At 45.5% G+C, this 17372-nt stretch overlaps 1 protein-coding gene across 7 annotated transcripts; it reads left to right on the top strand.

Moving 5' to 3' along the window:
- The first annotated feature begins 1014 nt into the window (after nt 1-1014).
- Nucleotides 1015-17136, top strand: LOC131884157 (spectrin beta chain-like). 7 transcript variants are annotated; one of them, XM_059231833.1, is made up of 13 exons: nt 1015-1169; nt 5982-6218; nt 6969-7120; nt 7194-13046; nt 13121-13225; nt 13290-13428; nt 13718-13927; nt 14295-14483; nt 14706-14882; nt 15139-15220; nt 15291-15470; nt 15561-15755; nt 16442-17136. In XM_059231833.1, exons 2-13 carry the CDS (start codon nt 6077-6079, stop codon nt 16443-16445), a joined length of 7428 nt encoding a protein of 2475 aa, XP_059087816.1. In that variant the 5' UTR covers nt 1015-1169; nt 5982-6076; the 3' UTR covers nt 16446-17136. The 7 variants fall into 7 exon arrangements, with proteins under 7 accessions (XP_059087816.1, XP_059087814.1, XP_059087817.1 ...); XM_059231831.1 differs by lacking the exons at nt 1015-1169; nt 5982-6218 and adding an exon at nt 6529-6892; XM_059231834.1 differs by lacking the exons at nt 1015-1169; nt 5982-6218; nt 13718-13927 and adding an exon at nt 6529-6892.
- The last annotated feature ends 236 nt before the right edge of the window (nt 17137-17372 follow it).

Here is a 17372-nt window from a genome sequence, read left to right as displayed (position 1 = left end):
CATGCACACAACACTCGGTTTGGGTGGGGCTTTCGGTTTGGCAAAATTAAGTGTATTGACAAGCCCCATCAAAACTCTGAAATGATAAGAAAAATACAAAGAATACGTAAATTGAGCCATGAGAAACATTATGTCATCAAGCGTTGACTAAAACTCGGACGTTCTCAAGGATCTACTTTTTAATTTTGCATGACTCATAGTCGGAAACAAGTAGACAAGTTCGCTGTGGAAATCTGTACTGCTGCTCCCAGGCTCGGCCATTGAGACTTGTCCAGGAGAAATTCCTGGCTGTTTTGGCAGACTGTCTGTGAAATGGCCTGGGAATGTCAACTTTAACTGCTAACATATGTGATGCCTGAAATTACTTCAGGGTTGCACAAACGGCCAAATTTCTTTTTCGGCTCTGCTCTTCAATTTAAGGTATTGATTGTAAGTTTGTAATAGACATTTTTGCTTGTTCTCAAACCAAAAATGTCACATAATTGACACCTTTTACTTGACAACCTTTATTTGACAACTTTATTCCAGGCAATTAGACACCTCGAATACAAATAAGAGCAATAACAATCTGCAAAAATATTCATTTACTCTTGAGGACTTTTCAACTCAAGTTCAAGAAATTTCCAGACTTAGATCCCAATATGGCACACTTGCAACTTAATACTCGCATCCCTGAATTTGAGGTGTGGAACCATCTCCGAGTTGGGCCAAGAAATATCCGAGCCAGTATTCCCATCTGTTCCAGGCTCTCTGTCCCTTGTTTCCAGTTCGAGCCCCTCCTGCTCCTCTTCTCTTTGCTCTTCCTTTTCTGCTACTGTTTTCCATCAAGTACATCCGTGCTTCTTACTGATGAGAGCATAGCAGCTTCCAAGTAGGGTCGGGTCTGGAATGGGTAGGATTGTGTTCAAGCGTTCAAGCTCAGAAGCGCTGGTGGCAGTGGTAGTCTTGCAGAAACATACTCAGCAAAGGAGTCAAGCCAGCAAGTACGGGGTCGTTCTAGCTTGCTAGCTAGATAGCTAGCAGTCTACTCTAGTAGCAAGCTCGATAGTTGAGCTGGACTGTGTAGTGAGAGAACAGGGGAAGAACAAGACCTCGATGTGGGGGCAGTGAAAATTGGTGCCGAGAAGATAATCAAAGAGCAATCTGATCAACTTTTCGTCTTTAACAAGGTCAGATAAGCATTGTTTGATGACTGAAAGCTAGATAACATGGCGTCCATCTCTCAATTGTTGGGGAGCGGCACCGCAAATCCAAAGTATTTCCGAGCTCAGTTCTCTACCTCAGCGTTTCCATCCTCTTGTATGTGTGTGTGTGTCAGCTTACTCTGTCCATGATGCCTGCATGTTGTTTCGGGGGCTTTAAATCCACTGATAGAGGTCGATAAGTCGTTTCCAATGAACATCTTTGAATAGGATTAAGGACTCTAGCTCTTGAATTTGCCCTAAGAGACCTCAAGAAGCGACGAATCAAGGCGTGAGTCCATGCTTGGAAGTGATAAGGCATGTGTACATTGGCGATGAGCTCATAATGGCCAAACCCGTTTGGCCGATCCAAGGGTGATGTTTTATTGCACACTCTCTGTCTCGTCTTGGCTTGTCTTATATTTATATTCGTTCAAGTTTGAATGATTTCCATAGCCTTCCATGGTGTTCGATTGTGGTTGGTTGGACTCTGAAATCCGTCGTGGGTGGATGTGTTCCAACTTGACAAAAGATTGGAACTTGACCCCCCTTGATCGCTTTGGCTTGCACTCTGCTTGATTAAAAAGCCTTTCTCTCGAAATAGGCCAAAGAATGTCACGAAAGTGAGTCGAGATTAATTTCTTGCAACATGAGGCGGTTTTAACCTCCGAACTGGCCTTGATGCTTTGAATGACTTGGATAGAAAAATTCATGAATCTCAAAGCTCAGTAATGTTTGATTCTCAATCCATTTCGCTCGACCTTCAAGCCCCTGGACATTGCAAACATGTAACTCGTTGAAGGAAAGTCGGATGAGAAAAATCATACGCTGAAACATCACGAGATAGTTCAAGATAGCTGAAGACCGAAGTTGAAAACAAGCTCTTTCGGCAATCTTACGAAGTATGTCTAGAATTTTCTCTAATGAGCATTGGCTGCTTCTTCGACAATAATCACGACACGTCATATTTACTTAATGGGACCTTCTCTTATTTAGTGATTTGACCTTGATATACCGGTTACTTAGCTATCTATCCAAACCTCCAAGTGAAATTGGTGCACCTAATTTGGTGTGGACCTCGATAAACTTGCTACGGAGGTATATAAAAAGGGGTCTGATAATTTGTTCGCTAAGGTTTTCCCTCTCAATTACTCCTCATGTTTCGTGTCATGTCAAAAGTTTTTCCACCACTGTCTGCCTATGAACAATATCCTCCTCGTCGGATAGATTACCTTATCAAAATTTAAATTAAGACAAGCCTCGAGTTGACGTCAATTTTGAAGCACATCACATCTACAACATGTTAGACTGTTTGTTTCCATTCACCTCTTTTCTTTTGGGTGATTACTCACGCTCAAATGACCCACCTATGCCCAAATTTGATGAGCCTACCTGTGAAGCTTATTTTGCGGATTTAACGCAACCAAGCACTCGTCAACTCCCATTCAAAAGATGAATGAATGAAAGACGCTTTTTTGAAACTTGAAATTACCATTTCTTTGCATATCTGAAGTTCGAGCCCTAGCACCACCTCCTACATAGAGTCATAAATCCTCATCGAAACTCAAATTCATGACTTCATAGTCCGAGCTTAAACGTCGAGAATTCTTTGAAGAGGGAGCAACATACAATGCGATCCGTACATTAAAAGTAGTCACATCTCATGTTTTATAAAAGAGCGCTTGCCACACCCAAGATATACGAACACATTGTACGTAGGTCACGCTCATTATTTGTACTTTACAGATTGAGTCAAATCTGTATGCTGATGATTTGCACTTTACTTATGGTTCTTGTGTTCCTGATGATCCTTGCCCATAGAAGATAACGTGCAATTTGCAGTATGTAGGAAGTACTAGAAACCTTGCATAAAGCTAAAGATCTGGAATAGGAAAGAGAGCATGGCGGGCTGCTTGCTCCTTTCCACGATGATTACCAGTCTAACGAAGAAGGGTAAGGGGGAAGAAGAAGAAGAAGAAGAAGAAGAGAGCAAGTTGGGTTGGAGATCACACAAACACACTCACATACATTCGTACATGCACATTGCACACTACTCATTCAGAATAGGAGGCAATAGATCATTTCTTGGCGTGTTCTGAGTCTACTGACGCCAAGAGCGAGAGTAACTGGGCTTCCAATAATAGAAAACTACAACACAAACGAAGAGAGAGAGAAAAAAAAACCTGTTTTATGACGTGAATGCCACTTTTTGAAAAAAAATATTTTGATAAAAGTTTGGAAGAAAATACTTAAGTCAGTTGGTGTGTTTTTAACATGAGTAATTTTGTATCTCTGGATGTGGAACGGAGGGATTGTTTGGATGTTGTTGGCTCCACCAGGACCATTTACGTGCCATAAGGGGGTCTCTTCGCTTTGTCGTTGGAAACTTGTGGGTTGATCATAATTCTCCGAAATGATTATATGCCATGCAATGGAACCTCCAACCCTTATGGAACAATTCCCCTGTCTTTATGGAAACAACAATGATAGCTATACAGCGTTGGGTCGTTGGAAAATGAGGAAAACCGGCTGCCATGTCTATTTTTCGAAAGGCTCAGAGTGAGAGAACCTCTAAGATAGCTAAGCTAAATGCAGTTCCTGTCGTGCAGTTCCCTGAATTTGCAATGGACCACTCTCCGAAATGGATTTGACCTCCTCCTGAGTACGTTGGCTCAAATTCTGTTCATTAAAGCTGTCATCTTGTTTATTGACCCGGTCGACTTCGATTGAGGATCATGGTTTGCTGCACAGCAATTCTTTTATACCAATCCAGCCTCTTATTTAACAGCAACAAGGGAGTTTAACCTCAAGAAAACGAATGAAACAAACAGTTCTAGGATGAATGTGAATCTATATCAAGATTTTTTTGCTGTTTCGGTCGTTCACTAATCCCAGCTGTCGCAGCCCACCATTTTAGGAGGGCCGAGCTCATGCAATCCACTCCGTTCTTCATGTCTAGAGACCTCGTGTGCTAGATGGAACAGGCATGAATTTTTGGCATTTGTTGCTGAATGAACGGGCAAATTCCCATAAATTTGCGGCAGGAACAGTTCTGTCTCGAGATGGAGATTGAAATTTGTTCACACCAATGCTGTGCAATACAATACATGTACAACACAATGATAAGGAAGAGTGACTCTTCTTTGACCGATAATCGTACGAAGGGTCCCAGTGCAAGTTGAGTATTGTTTGATATTTGCTCAAAATACCAGCAATAAGAGAGTGACTTGGACCAGGTCTGCTTTGAGTAAACAACGTTAGGCTCGTGTTGAACAAGGCAAGTATTGTTCAATGTTCATTGTACGAGAGCCACGTTCTCAACCCTCCTCTGACGAGCATGTACGTAGATGTCATTCATTTGCATGTGGGCAATGAGCAATTTATACCGCGGATTTGATGAACTTGCATACATTTTCTAAGCTAGAGAGAGAGAGTGAATGGAAGTGAAGCCACTCACATTCCCCCCAAACGGAAAAGAGCTTCAGAGATTCAAGTACAAACACGATGTCGGCGAACTTTACAAAAAGATTAAGTTACGAGCCTTTCAGATGCAAGTTAATACTGCAGCCTCAGGATTTGATTAATGGACCAACCGAGGTTGTTGAGCCATTGTTAGCATGAGAAAAGTGGGGAATGCTCTGGTTCTCCCTCTCAATTTGTCATTGCTTGCCTCTACGACAAATCTTGAGGAGGAGGCTTTCGCCATTTTTTTCGGCGAAAACTTCGTGATTGGGACGGAACGGGACAGACGGGGTCATTGATCCAAATAATGTGCCTTGACCAGAGCTAGGCACTTTTCAGGGGTCAATGTAGAACGGCAATCATAAAACATCAGCTTGATCCCCAATCTGGGCGGTCAGACCAAGACCATCCATTATCTTTCACATCGGGGTTTTGCTGAATCCCTTGAACAATTTCCAAAAGCTGCCTTCACCCAGCTACACGAGGTTTCATGCAACTTTCTTTCGGCCATTGAAGATGGGACATGTCTTTTCAAAGCAGTTTTGTGTTTGGGAATCTAGCACTTCTTCAATGCAAACTTAAGCTCATCAAGCTGCATGGATGGATCAAGATAAGGTTTCGGTGTGAAGGGAAACTTTTATCGATCCGTTGCCGCGCCTCCTTCGAAACACTGAAAAGAGAAGGCCGAATAATAAAGGCCGCGCCCAACAACAAGCAACAGCACCCACACCATTACGAGTGGAGCCGCGGCCTTTGAAGGCTGCTCGGCAACGGCAGCCTCGCTAAACTGAGCCAGGCTCAATGGCAGGGCTGTCTTGGTGGAGCTGGAGCTCAGAAGGCTGAAAGGCGAGATCATAAAACACTGCGGCCTTCTTTCTCGTCTCTTCTTTCTCTGTGAATGTTCCGAGTCTAACCGCCTCTCAAGTGCTCTGTGTAGTGCTCTACTCCTCGCTCTAATCTAGATCGACTACATTCAGAGTAAGGGGAGAAACACATTTCCGTTGAGGCTGGAGGACATTGTTGTTAGCTTCGAGAAAGAGACTCACTCGGTGAAGACCTCCCACAAATTCTTATTGAGACGATGAGGAAGTGACATTGTGCTCGAAACCGCTAAATACTGCACCAAAGTGAACGTGTCTGACATGGACAGTAAATTAGCGAGACCCTTCAACTCATAGAAGTCACTTTGGTAGGACTCGGACATTCTTGTTCATTCAGGGTCAAACGAGACTTTCGTGATTGACATGGCAACTGCCACGTCAATTGTCATGCCTCTATTTGCAAAGGTTTTTCCAGTGTTTCGTGCAGATTTCAATTTGGTGTATTCTTTGCTTCCAGGCAGCTCAAACCGCTCCTTCTGGGTGGACCCAGTAGCTAACCCAAGAATCTCCAACGATCCTTTGTGCAGCTGCCAAGGGCGCTAGGTGGTCATCATGACCACGGACATCAGTGTGGGTGTCCGATGGGACCCAATCAACCAACAAAATGAAGTCATAGAGGACTACGAGTTCGACTATGATGGAGGGAACTCGTCCTCCAGACTCTTCGAGCGATCTCGAATCAAGGCATTGGCTGGTAAGTGAAAGGAAGGATAGATACTCATGCTGCAAGACGCGTTCGATATGCAATATTAGTCAGTCTGGTAAAAGAACATGACTTCATTGACGGAATCGGAAGAGTTGACAGGTTGCTCAAATTCGAGACCGAACTTGGGACATTTAGCATCGTTTCGAATTGTTCAAATATTGAATAATCTAGCGGAATATGAGACGGGATCCCTATCTTTTGCGGTCTGATAAGACATTTGAAGGCGCTTTTTATTGCTGCTGGCGAACTTGATCGAAAAAAATCGGTTCAAAATTCATCAAGAATCAGTGACTCCTTGTTATCTACGTACATAATGGATAGCTTGAAGGTCAAAAAAGGCCGGAGACATCGCTCGAAAGTGCGCCAATTCTATTCTGATTTCAACTCGGACGAGTCAGCCTCGCCTTCAATTTCGAGCAATTCTGAATTCCAACTTTCACCCGAACCCGCTTCTCCGAGCGTTTTCAAATTTGACCAGAAGCTTAAAGCGCCACGGGTTCGACATATCAGTCTCAACGAGGAGGATCCAACGATAGCCCCGTTATCACCTCCTTATACGGGCACCCCTCTTCCCCCTTTGAGTGCGGGCTTGACATCCAACCAAGATATCAAGGATGCCGCACTTAGTATTGTGTACTCAAAACACATTAAGAACCTCATGGGTATTGGGACCCGGATTTATGATAGAGGACCTAAAATGACTCATGGGCTTCATTTTTGACTCTTTGTAATTTTCAGTTGAGAGAGAACATGTTCAGAAGAAGACCTTCACCAAATGGGTCAACTCCCATTTGTGTCGCATCAACTGCCGGGTGGTCGACCTGTACACCGACCTTAGAGATGGAAAGCTACTCATCAAACTCTTGGAAATTCTTTCCGGAGAACGACTGGTAAGACTGAAGAGTGGGATTTGTTTGACAAGAGAGCACGGAAATCTAATGTATGCACACACTCGGGTTTCAGCCGCGCCCCACCAGGGGTAAAATGCGCATTCACTGCCTGGAGAATGTGGACAAGGCCTTGTCCTTTCTCTACGAACAAAGAGTCCATTTGGAGAACATGGGAGCTCACGATATCGTGGATGGGAGCCCGCGGCTCACTCTCGGTCTCATCTGGACCATCATCCTCCGGTTCCAGATCCAAGAGATCACGGTTGAAGAGCCCGGACCAGGGGCAGCTACACGATCCGCCAAGGACGCTTTGTTGCTCTGGTGTCAGATGAAGACCGCCGGATACCACAATGTGAATATCCGCAACTTCACCACGTCTTGGCGAGATGGCTTGGCCTTCAACGCCATCATTCATAAGCACAGATCAGATCTCATCCAATATGAGCGTTTGTCCAAGAGCAACGCCATGTATAATTTGAACAACGCCTTCGATGTGGCGGATCGTGAGTTTAATCTGGTCAAACTTCTGGATGCCGAGGATGTGAACGTGGAAATGCCAGACGAGAAGTCCATCATCACCTACGTGGTCACCTACTACCATTATTTCTCCAAGTTGAAGCAGGAAACGGTCCAAGGCAAAAGGATTGCCAAAGTAGTGGGCATCGACATGGAGTGCGACAAAATGATCGAACAATACGAAGGGTTCACGAGTGATCTCCTCAAGTGGATTGAGAACGTGATCGAGGCCTTGGGTGACCGGCAATTTGCCAACTCTCTCCGTGGAGTCCAAGAACAACTGACGCAATTCAACTCCTATCGCAATGTGGAAAAGCCCCCCAAATTCATGGAAAAGGGCAATCTCGAAGTTCTTCTCTTCACCCTTCAATCCAAGATGAGGGCCAACAATAAAGTGCCTTACTTCCCCAAGGAAGGCAAGACCATCTCAGACATCAACAAGGCCTGGGAGCGGTTAGAGAAGGCCGAACACGAACGTGAGTTGGCCTTGCGCGAAGAGCTCATCCGTCAAGAGAAACTCGAGCAGCTGGCCGCCCGATTCAACCGTAAAGCGGGCATGCGAGAAACTTGGCTGAGTGAGAATCAACGTCTGGTCTCTCAAGACAACTTTGGCTTCGATTTAGCCGCTGTTGAAGCTGCCGCCAAGAAACACGAGGCCATTGAAACCGACATTTTTGCCTACGAAGAACGCGTTCAAGCCGTGATCGCAGTGGCCCATGAGCTGGAAACTGAAAACTATCACGACATCGAGTGCATCAATGCTCGGAAGGACAATGTCCTCCGCTTGTGGAACTACTTGCTCGAGCTCCTGAAGGCACGAAGAACACGATTGGAGATGTCCTTGCAATTGCAGCACAACTTCCAGGAAATGGTGTACATTTTGGATTCCATGGAAGAATTGAAGATGCGTTTACTCTCAGACGATTACGGAAAGCATTTGCTCGGGGTCGAAGATCTTCTTCAGAAACACTCGCTTGTGGAGGCCGACATCAACGTTCTGGGAGAAAGAGTCAAACAAGTCGTGCAGCATTCGCAAAAGTTCTTGGCCGACGAGGATGGAGCCGACGACTACAAGCCCTGCGATCCCAGTATCATCGTGGAACGAGTCCAAACCTTGGAAGATGCCTACGCCGAGCTCGTTCGTTTGGCCGTTGAACGGCGGTCCAGATTGGAAGAGTCCCGACAGATGTGGCAATTCTATTGGGATATGGCCGAGGAGGAGAACTGGATCAAGGAGATGGAACAGATTCTCTCCCAGGGTGATATTGGACACGATCTCACCACCATTCATTTATTGCTCTCCAAGCACAAGAGTCTGGAGACTGAAATCCGTGCACATGAAAACCAATTGCAGATGTCCATCAAGCAAGGTCAAGATCTCATCGACCAAGGACACTTTGGTGCGGACAAAGTCCAGACCAGGATCGATGACGTTATGAGCATGTGGAGCCAGCTGGTCGACCTCATGGACACCAGGAAACGACGACTCACCGAGGCCGTTGACTTCCATCAATTCCTCACTGACGCCGATGATGTGGACACGTACATGTTGGACGTGCTCCGATTGGTCTCGTCTGATGACATTGGAAAAGACGAGTCCAACGTGCAGACATTGCTGAAGAAACAGAAGGAGATTCACGACGATCTCATGAACTTCCAGTCCAATGTTGATGCTCTTCACGAACAAGCCACGACTTTGGGCGAGAACGACAAGCCCGCGGTTGAGAAGCGATTGGCCTCCATCGATAAGCGCTACAATGAGCTACAAGAGCTTTCCAAGCTTCGCAAACAGCGACTCTTGGACGCTCTTTCCTTGTACAAATTATTCACCGAGGCCGATGGTGTGGAACAATGGATTACCGAGAAAGAGAAAATGTTGGATACCATGCAACCCGGCAAAGATATCGAGGACTGTGAGATCATGAAGCACAGATTCGATGGATTCGATCGCGAAATGAATGCCAATGCGTCACGAGTTGCTGTTGTGAACCAGTTGGCTCGCCAATTACTCCATGTTGACCACCCTAACTCGGACGACATCGTTGCTCGACAGAACCAACTCAACCAGAGATGGGCCGACTTGCGCGAACAAGCCGAGGCTAAGCGTGAACAATTGGGATCCGCGCATGGCGTGCAGACCTTCCATATTGAATGTCGCGAAACAGTCACTTGGATTGAGGACAAGAAGCGCGTCTTGGAGCAAACCGACGAGCTCAAGATGGATCTCACCGGCATCATGACTCTGCAGCGAAAGCTCTCGGGAATGGACCGAGACATGGCGGCTATCGAAGCCAAGCTCAAAACGCTGGAGGATGAGGCCAACAAAATCAAGGACACTCATCCTGACGAGGCTCAAGTGGTGTTTGACCGTGTGGAGAAACTCCGTGGCGAATGGAAACAACTTAATGTTATGCTCCATGAGCGAGAAGCCAAGTTGGAAGAGGCTGGCGATCTTCACCGCTTTCTCAAGGACTTGGATCATTTCCAGGCTTGGCTGACCAAAACCGAGTCAAGCATCGCCAATGAGGACACGCCCTCAAGCTTGGCTGAGGCTGAGAAATTGTTGAGTCAACATCAACAGATCCGAGAGGAGATTGATAGCTACACAACTGACTACACTACCATGATGGACTACGGCGAGAAGGTGACTGCCGACCCGTCCACATTCGAAGACCCGCAATACATGTTCCTCCGAGAGAGACTAAAGGCCTTGAGAGATGGATGGGCGGAGGTCCATCAGATGTGGGAGAACCGACAGCAATTGTTGTCACAATCCCTCAACCTCCAGATGTTCAACCGGGACGCCAAACAGGCCGAAGTTCTTCTTTCGCAGCAAGAACATCTCCTCAGCAAGGATGAAACTCCGAGCAACTTGGAGCAAGCCGAATCACTCATCAAGAAACACGAGGCTCTGCTCACTACCATGGAGGCCAACGACGACAAGGTCAATGGCGTGCTTCAATTTGCCCAGCGTTTGTGCTCTGAGCAGCATTTCGCTTCAGACAAGATCTCTAAAAAGGCCGACGACATCTCTGAGAGGAGAAACATCAATCACGATCTTGCTCTCCAACAATTGGACAAACTCCGTGATCAACTTCTTCTTCACCAATTTCTTCAAGATTGCGAAGAGTTACACGATTGGATCCAAGAGAAGAATGTCCTCGTTCAAGAAGACACCTATCGATCGGCCAAGACCATCCATAGCAAATGGACCAGGCATCAAGCTTTCGAATCCGAAATTGCTTCCAACAAGGAGCGTCTGGATCGCGTTCAAGAAAGTGGCCAAGAGCTTCTCAAGACCAAACCAGAGATGGCTGATCTGATCACACCCAAATTGGACGAGCTCGAGAGAGATTTCGAGGCCCTCCAGAAGAATACCAAAGACAAGGGAGAGCGGATCTTCGACGCCAAGAGAGCCGATCTGTATGAGCAATCTTGTGATGACATTGATAGCTTCGTCATGGACCTTGAACGGCAGATGGAGACCGAGCCCATTGGTAACGACCTCACATCCGTGAATATCCTTATGCAGAAACAACAAATGATCGAGACTCAGATGCAAGTCAAGTCCATGCAAGTAAGCGAATTGGAAACACAAGCCGAAAAGTTGGTGCTCATGGAGCCTGACAAGAGAAACGTTATTGAGGCCAAGAAAGAAGAAGTCTCAAAGAAATTCGAGGCCGTCATGGCCCCACTCGAGGCCAGGAAGAAGGAGCTCTTGGTCAAGAAAGAAATCTTCCAATTTTTGCGCGACCTCGAGGATGAGAACATTTGGATTGAAGAGAAGATGAACCTTGTGACGTCGGATGAGTTCGGTAGCAGTCTTCAAGCTGTTAACCTTCTTATTAAGAAGAACAAGACTCTCAAAGGTGAGATTGACAATCACGAGCCTCGAATCTTATCCGTGTGCGAAATTGGACAAAAGCTCATTGCCTCGGATCACCCCGACTCCGAGAAATTCCAAAAGGACATTGATGAGCTTCTCGAGAACTTGAACAATCTCAAGGAGATGCTCGAAATCAGACGGCAAAAGCTCCTTGTCAGCGAGAAGGCCCAACAATTCTTCTTCGATGCCAACGAGGCTGAAGCCTGGATGTCTGAACAAGAGCTCTACATGATGGTTGAGGACAGAGGCAAGGACGAATTCTCAGCGCAAAACCTCATGAAGAAACACACCACTCTTGAGAGCGCAGTTGAGGATTACTCCGAAAATATTCGCCAATTGAGCGAGTCTGCCAGACAACTCATCGCCGATGAGCATCCTGAAAGCGAACAGATTTCCATTCGTCTGGCACAAGTGGAGAAACTCTACGCTGGTTTGCGAGACTTGGCCGCCGAACGGAAAGCCAAATTAGACGATGCGTTGAAGTTGTTCATGTTGAACCGAGAGGTGGACGATTTGGAGCAATGGATTGCCGAACGCGAGGTGGTGGCTGGATCACACGAATTGGGACAAGACTACGAGCACGTCACTTTGCTCTGGGAGAGATTCCGAGAATTCGCCAAGGACACGGAAATCATTGGTACGGAACGAGTGGCAGCCGCCAATCAAATTGCTGACAGTCTCATCACATCGGGTCACACGGATGCAGCCACAATCGCCCAATGGAAGGACTCTCTGAACGATTCCTGGGCTGATCTTGGCGAGTTAATCGAGACAAGGACTCAAATGCTTGAAGCCTCTCGTGAGCTCCATAAATACTTCCACGATTGCAAGGACGTTTTGGGACGAATCCTTGAGAAGCAACACTCCATGCCTGATGACTTGGGCCGCGATGCTGGAGCCGTGTCATCACTCACCCGCAAACATCAGAATTTCGTCCAAGATCTTCAAGGTCTGGAGGGTCAAGTCAAGGCTATCCAAGAAGAGTCCTCCAAATTGCAAGCTGCTTATGCTGGGGAGAAGGCTATGGAAATCACTAACCGAGAGAGAGAGGTCGTTCGGGCTTGGCTTGAGCTCAATGCCATGGGCGACTCGCGCAAGAATAAGTTGCACGATACCTCCGACTTGTTCAAGTTCTTCAACATGGTGCGCAACCTCATGTTGTGGATGGATGATCTTACCAGGCAGATGTCTACATCTGAAAAACCACGTGACGTTAGTGGTGTTGAGCTTCTTATGAACAACCATCAAGGTCATAAGGCCGAAATTGACACACGCGAAGAGAACTTTACTCAATGCTTCACACTGGGCAAGGAGTTACTCTCTCGAGGTCATTACGCAAACAATGAGATCAAGGAAAAGTTGGTGGAGCTCACCAACCAGAGAAATACCATGTTGCTGAGGTGGGAGGAACGTTGGGAACACCTACAACTGATTCTCGAAGTATACCAGTTCGCCCGTGATGCGGCTGTGGCCGAGGCCTGGCTCATCGCTCAAGATCCTTACCTGAAGTCCGGAGAATTGGGAGTAAGTATTGGCGCGAAATTTAAATTCTGTTTTAGAACGCTAGTTACACTTAATTATTTTTCTTTTCCTTATAGCAAACCATTGACGAAGTCGAGAATCTGATCAAGAAGCACGAGGCCTTTGAAAAGGCTGCGGCGGCGCAAGAAGAGCGATTCGCTGCCCTTGAGAGGCTCACCACGGTAAGAAGAATGTTTTTCCTCGAACGCTGACCTTTGCAAATACCAACAAAACCCGTTATTGCAGTTCGAGTTGAAGGAAATCAAACGCCGTCAAGAGGAAGACGAGCGGCGACGGGAAGAGGAACGTGCCAAGCACGCCCCTCCATCTTACGACCGACCAGATGCCGGGGAACGATCCGATGTGGGAAGTGTCAAGTCAGGAAGTGAGTTGCTACCGAAGGATATTCTCCCTCAGATTCCCTGCCGCCAAGTGAAAGTTTCGTTTCCTACGACTAAAATGGGCGGCAAATTTCAAATCTATCTGGAAGATTTGCACTCTCATTTTACTTCGAATTTCCTATTGGTGTAGGCCAAGTTAGATTGGTTAGACCTTACTAAAGATATGTTGTAAGGGGGAATAAGGGTCACTATTCTGAAGGGTACCAGGTGTTTCAAATTCTTACTCCAAGCGAGTACTTCTCTCTCAACGCTCTTACCATTTCGCGCATGCAGCCCCAACTGGCGTCACTCGCCAAGGATCTCGTTCTAAAGCTGCTCCCACGGGCGCCACCTCCCCACCTGGGGGAGCTTCGGGCCCGACGGGACGGCCTCCCAGCGGGGCAGGCTCGGTTGAAACGGGCGCAATACGGCGAGCGTCTGCGGCCAAATCGCCGACGCCCGTGACGTCTCCGAGTGAAACTGGCGGAGACATTTCTGGCAAAGGTAGTGAGAGTAAATGCACACTGCACCATGTTTTGTGTCGTTCTCACTACCCAAAGTGATCTTTACATAACTAGGGGCCCGGTTTTTTGTTGGCTTAATACTGTTTATTTTACAATGGTTCAGGTTACAATATCTAAAATCAAGGTGATGGAGCAAATGTATAAACACTGAAATTGTGGTTAAGGAGACGCTTGATGTTAATATGCCACACCGCTCTTCGGAACCCCTGTCATCTTTCTAATCTCACTCACAGACTGACAAACTCACCTTGCAGTAGCTCTAATCTTTGATTTGATTCCTTACTTAGATTTACTGCTCCTCATTTATTTTTGCATGATTCATTTTCTTCTTTTTGCACGCTCTGTAGATGACACTTCTTCTAATTCTTCACCCCTAATTTCTTCTGCGACCCTGCCGCCTCTGCCAAATAAATCCGCGAAGAGGAACTCATCATCCTCTGGAACCACTGGACTGGATTCATCACTCGAACGACCTCCCAAATCCACGAGGCCGCCTACATCTCCGTTGAAACCACCAATCACTTTTAGATCGTCTTGTGGGTTGATTTTCTTTACTTCTTATCACGGCCTGTACTTCATTCCTTTTTAACTTTGTACTTAGACCTTGCATGAATTTTATAACGTCATTGAACTAACCACTGTGACCAACTTATAGTTATTTTTGTTCCTCCTTCTGATTGCCAATCTCAAATTTGAAAGTTTTGAGATGCATGACTTTGATGTTTTTCTTTTTCTATTTTTCCCCCCACTGTGTTCAGCTTCAAGGCGTGGCAGTACAGCGAGTGAGAAAAAACGCGGCAAAACGCGAACCCGCTCCAAGTCGCCATTCCGCAGCTTCCGCTGGCCAAAGTCCAAGTCCAAAGCAGAGTCAGAGGCTGCTGCGGCTGCCAGTTACTACAGTGATGATGAGGATAACCTCAGACGACCCCTGTCTGGTAAGACCCATCGAGGCCAAAGCAGCCACAACGACATCAAGTATAAGAATGAAGTCTTAGTTTAAGTTGACAAAATGCTCCAATCACTGTTTGAAGAACACCTGCCTGCTCCTAAGAAACATTCGAACCAAAACCTATTGCTTTAGATAGACTTAAGTCATTTCCTCAGTTCATTTGAATGCTTGCGTGTAGTCAAGGGCCTCTTAGGGATTTGTATTGAAGAATCATTTCTAAAACCAATCAATGACATTTTCAGAACGATCCGATGATGAGGAACTCGAGAGTACCTTGATAAGGAAACACGAATGGGAAAGCACTACCAAGAAAACTTCCAACAGGTATGAGATTGTAGTTAACGTTGAGTTGAAATTGGGATATTCATGCAACTTTTTATGCGTACCAAAACAGGTCCTGGGACAAACTTTGCGTGGTCTTGAAAAACGGGAGCATCGGCTTTTACAAGGACCAGAAGGCCTACAAGGGTGCACCAAGTGCCACTTACAAAGGGGAACCCCCAGTGGAAATTTCAGGGGCTACCGCCGAAGTGGCCAGTGATTACACAAAGAAGAAGCACGTCTTCAGATTGAAGTGAGTTTTCGCTCAGGGCAACATTTGGTCACACTTATAGACTGGCTAGAATGGCACCATTAATCATCACCTATTTTCGTGTTTCTCCAGGTTGAACAATGGAGGCATGTACCTCTTCCAAGCCCGAGATGACGATGAGATGAGCCAATGGGTGAGCGCAATCAACCAGTCAGCTGGAGGGGAGGGACCTTCAGGTGGAGCGCGATCCCAAACTCTGCCTACTGGCGCCTCTGGCGGTGATGGCAAGAAAGAGAAGAAACCCTTCTTCACTCTGAAAGGAAAAAAGTAATTAAAGCCTCCCAAGAATAATCCCTGCTTCTTTCTCGCTTTCTCTCCTGGTTCTTCGATTCTTCTCTATCGTCCTCGCTTGTGTTAAAATCTGGGTGAAAGGTTTTCCTTCTTCAAGCAAGCGTCTTACCGGTCTTACCCAATAGCCATCTTTAACTTCACGCTCCTTCCCCGATTCTTTGTCGAATAGGTCATCTTGTATAAATTTGAAACTTGTCATTGGCCTGAGAAGAAGTTCGTTCTTTAAAAATCACACGTGGCCTTGACAATGACCCCATTGAAGATACGTAGTTTTAGAAGCTCTTTCCTCTTGGCCTCTGAAGCCAACCACTTAGTAGCTCTATTCTTATTATTTTATATGAATTTTCTGCCGAATGACACCGCCGTCATATTACGTGGCGCTTTTCTCTGATTCGATGTTCTTCTCTATCCATTTCTGATCATATTTATGGTGAAAGATTCTAAATAAAGTATTATATGTACGTTTTGAGACATTTCGTCTCTCTGTCTGTTTTCCTTTGGTACGGGACTTCTTTTTTCCTGCATGTTTATGTAAATATTTGTCTGGCTCTCGCAACCATTAACTGTTAAGGTGAGTTCTCTTCCACTCCCAAAATTATTTGGAAACTACCCGACTTTTAAGATCTATGACTTGATCTTTTTGTCTTTCTCTGCTCTTTCAGTTAATGCGTGGGATTCCTCAATGGGAATGAATAAATTGCGAGAATGGACGAATACGAAAAGAAAGAAGAACGAAGATAAATCTAACTATTTAGAAGAATTTGTTCATGATTACTTTGCAGCACATTCACCTCTTAATGCACAGGGTTATGATTATGTATTATTCCATGGCTCTTACGACTTCTTCTCAAACCATTATTACACTACTACTCGTCTTATTATTATTATTACGATGACCATTATTGGTGCACTTGCTGCGAAGACGTCACCAGAAACAAAATCAAGCCTTTATTCACCTCGAGAAGTCTTGTCGTCTGTTCTGAATACAACAACAAAAAAAAGAAATCACTCCAACTGCCTTGTATTTGAGAAGACCTGCCCCAAGAAACTTCCCTTTCCTGTATTTTAGAGGAAGAATAATGTCTTGATGATTATCCCAACTCTTTCACCTTTCCAATTAAGTCTGGTCCATATTATAGCATCACCACAACTTGAAGCATACAACAATGTACTAGAAAATCAGTCGCTACGATTTTGTTCATTATTATTATCATCACCATATATCTATATATAAACAAACCACTGCTATAAAAATGATGGAACCCGTCATGCTTTTTGACTCTTCAACCTTTTTGTGTGAATGTTCTTTGAGTGCTAAAAGAAGAATTTGAAATAAAAACTTAGATTTATAAACATACATTGGTCTTTTATTCCTCGTTCCTCTTGAAAAGGGTCAAATTGCTCATCAGACAAAGCACCTTTGGATGTCTTTGTACGATGGAATTTGTTCGAGTCAAAATTCTGCAGATTAATGTATTGCTTTCCTGGCAAATCAGGGACATTAGTTCGTCAGTCTCAATAGAACCGAAATGTGGGATATTGGTCATAATATCCCTCCTTTCGACATGAACTTCGGGGGTATTTTTTCTATTG

This window comes from Tigriopus californicus, chromosome 7 (assembly GCF_007210705.1).
Source record: "Tigriopus californicus strain San Diego chromosome 7, Tcal_SD_v2.1, whole genome shotgun sequence".
NCBI lineage: Eukaryota > Metazoa > Arthropoda > Copepoda > Harpacticoida > Harpacticidae > Tigriopus > Tigriopus californicus.
The sequence above is the reverse complement of the archived record's forward strand: the minus strand, read 5'-3'. Positions and strand labels throughout refer to the sequence as shown.

Coding starts and splice junctions, on each gene's coding strand:
- LOC131884157 (XM_059231831.1), top strand. CDS start 6,544: ATGGATAGCTTGAAGGTCAAAAAAGGCCGGAGACATCGCTCGAAAGTG. Junction 6,893..6,968: donor ACACATTAAGAACCTCATGG/GTATTGGGACCC, acceptor TGTAATTTTCAG/TTGAGAGAGAACATGTTCAG. Junction 15,471..15,560: donor AAGCACGTCTTCAGATTGAA/GTGAGTTTTCGC, acceptor GTGTTTCTCCAG/GTTGAACAATGGAGGCATGT.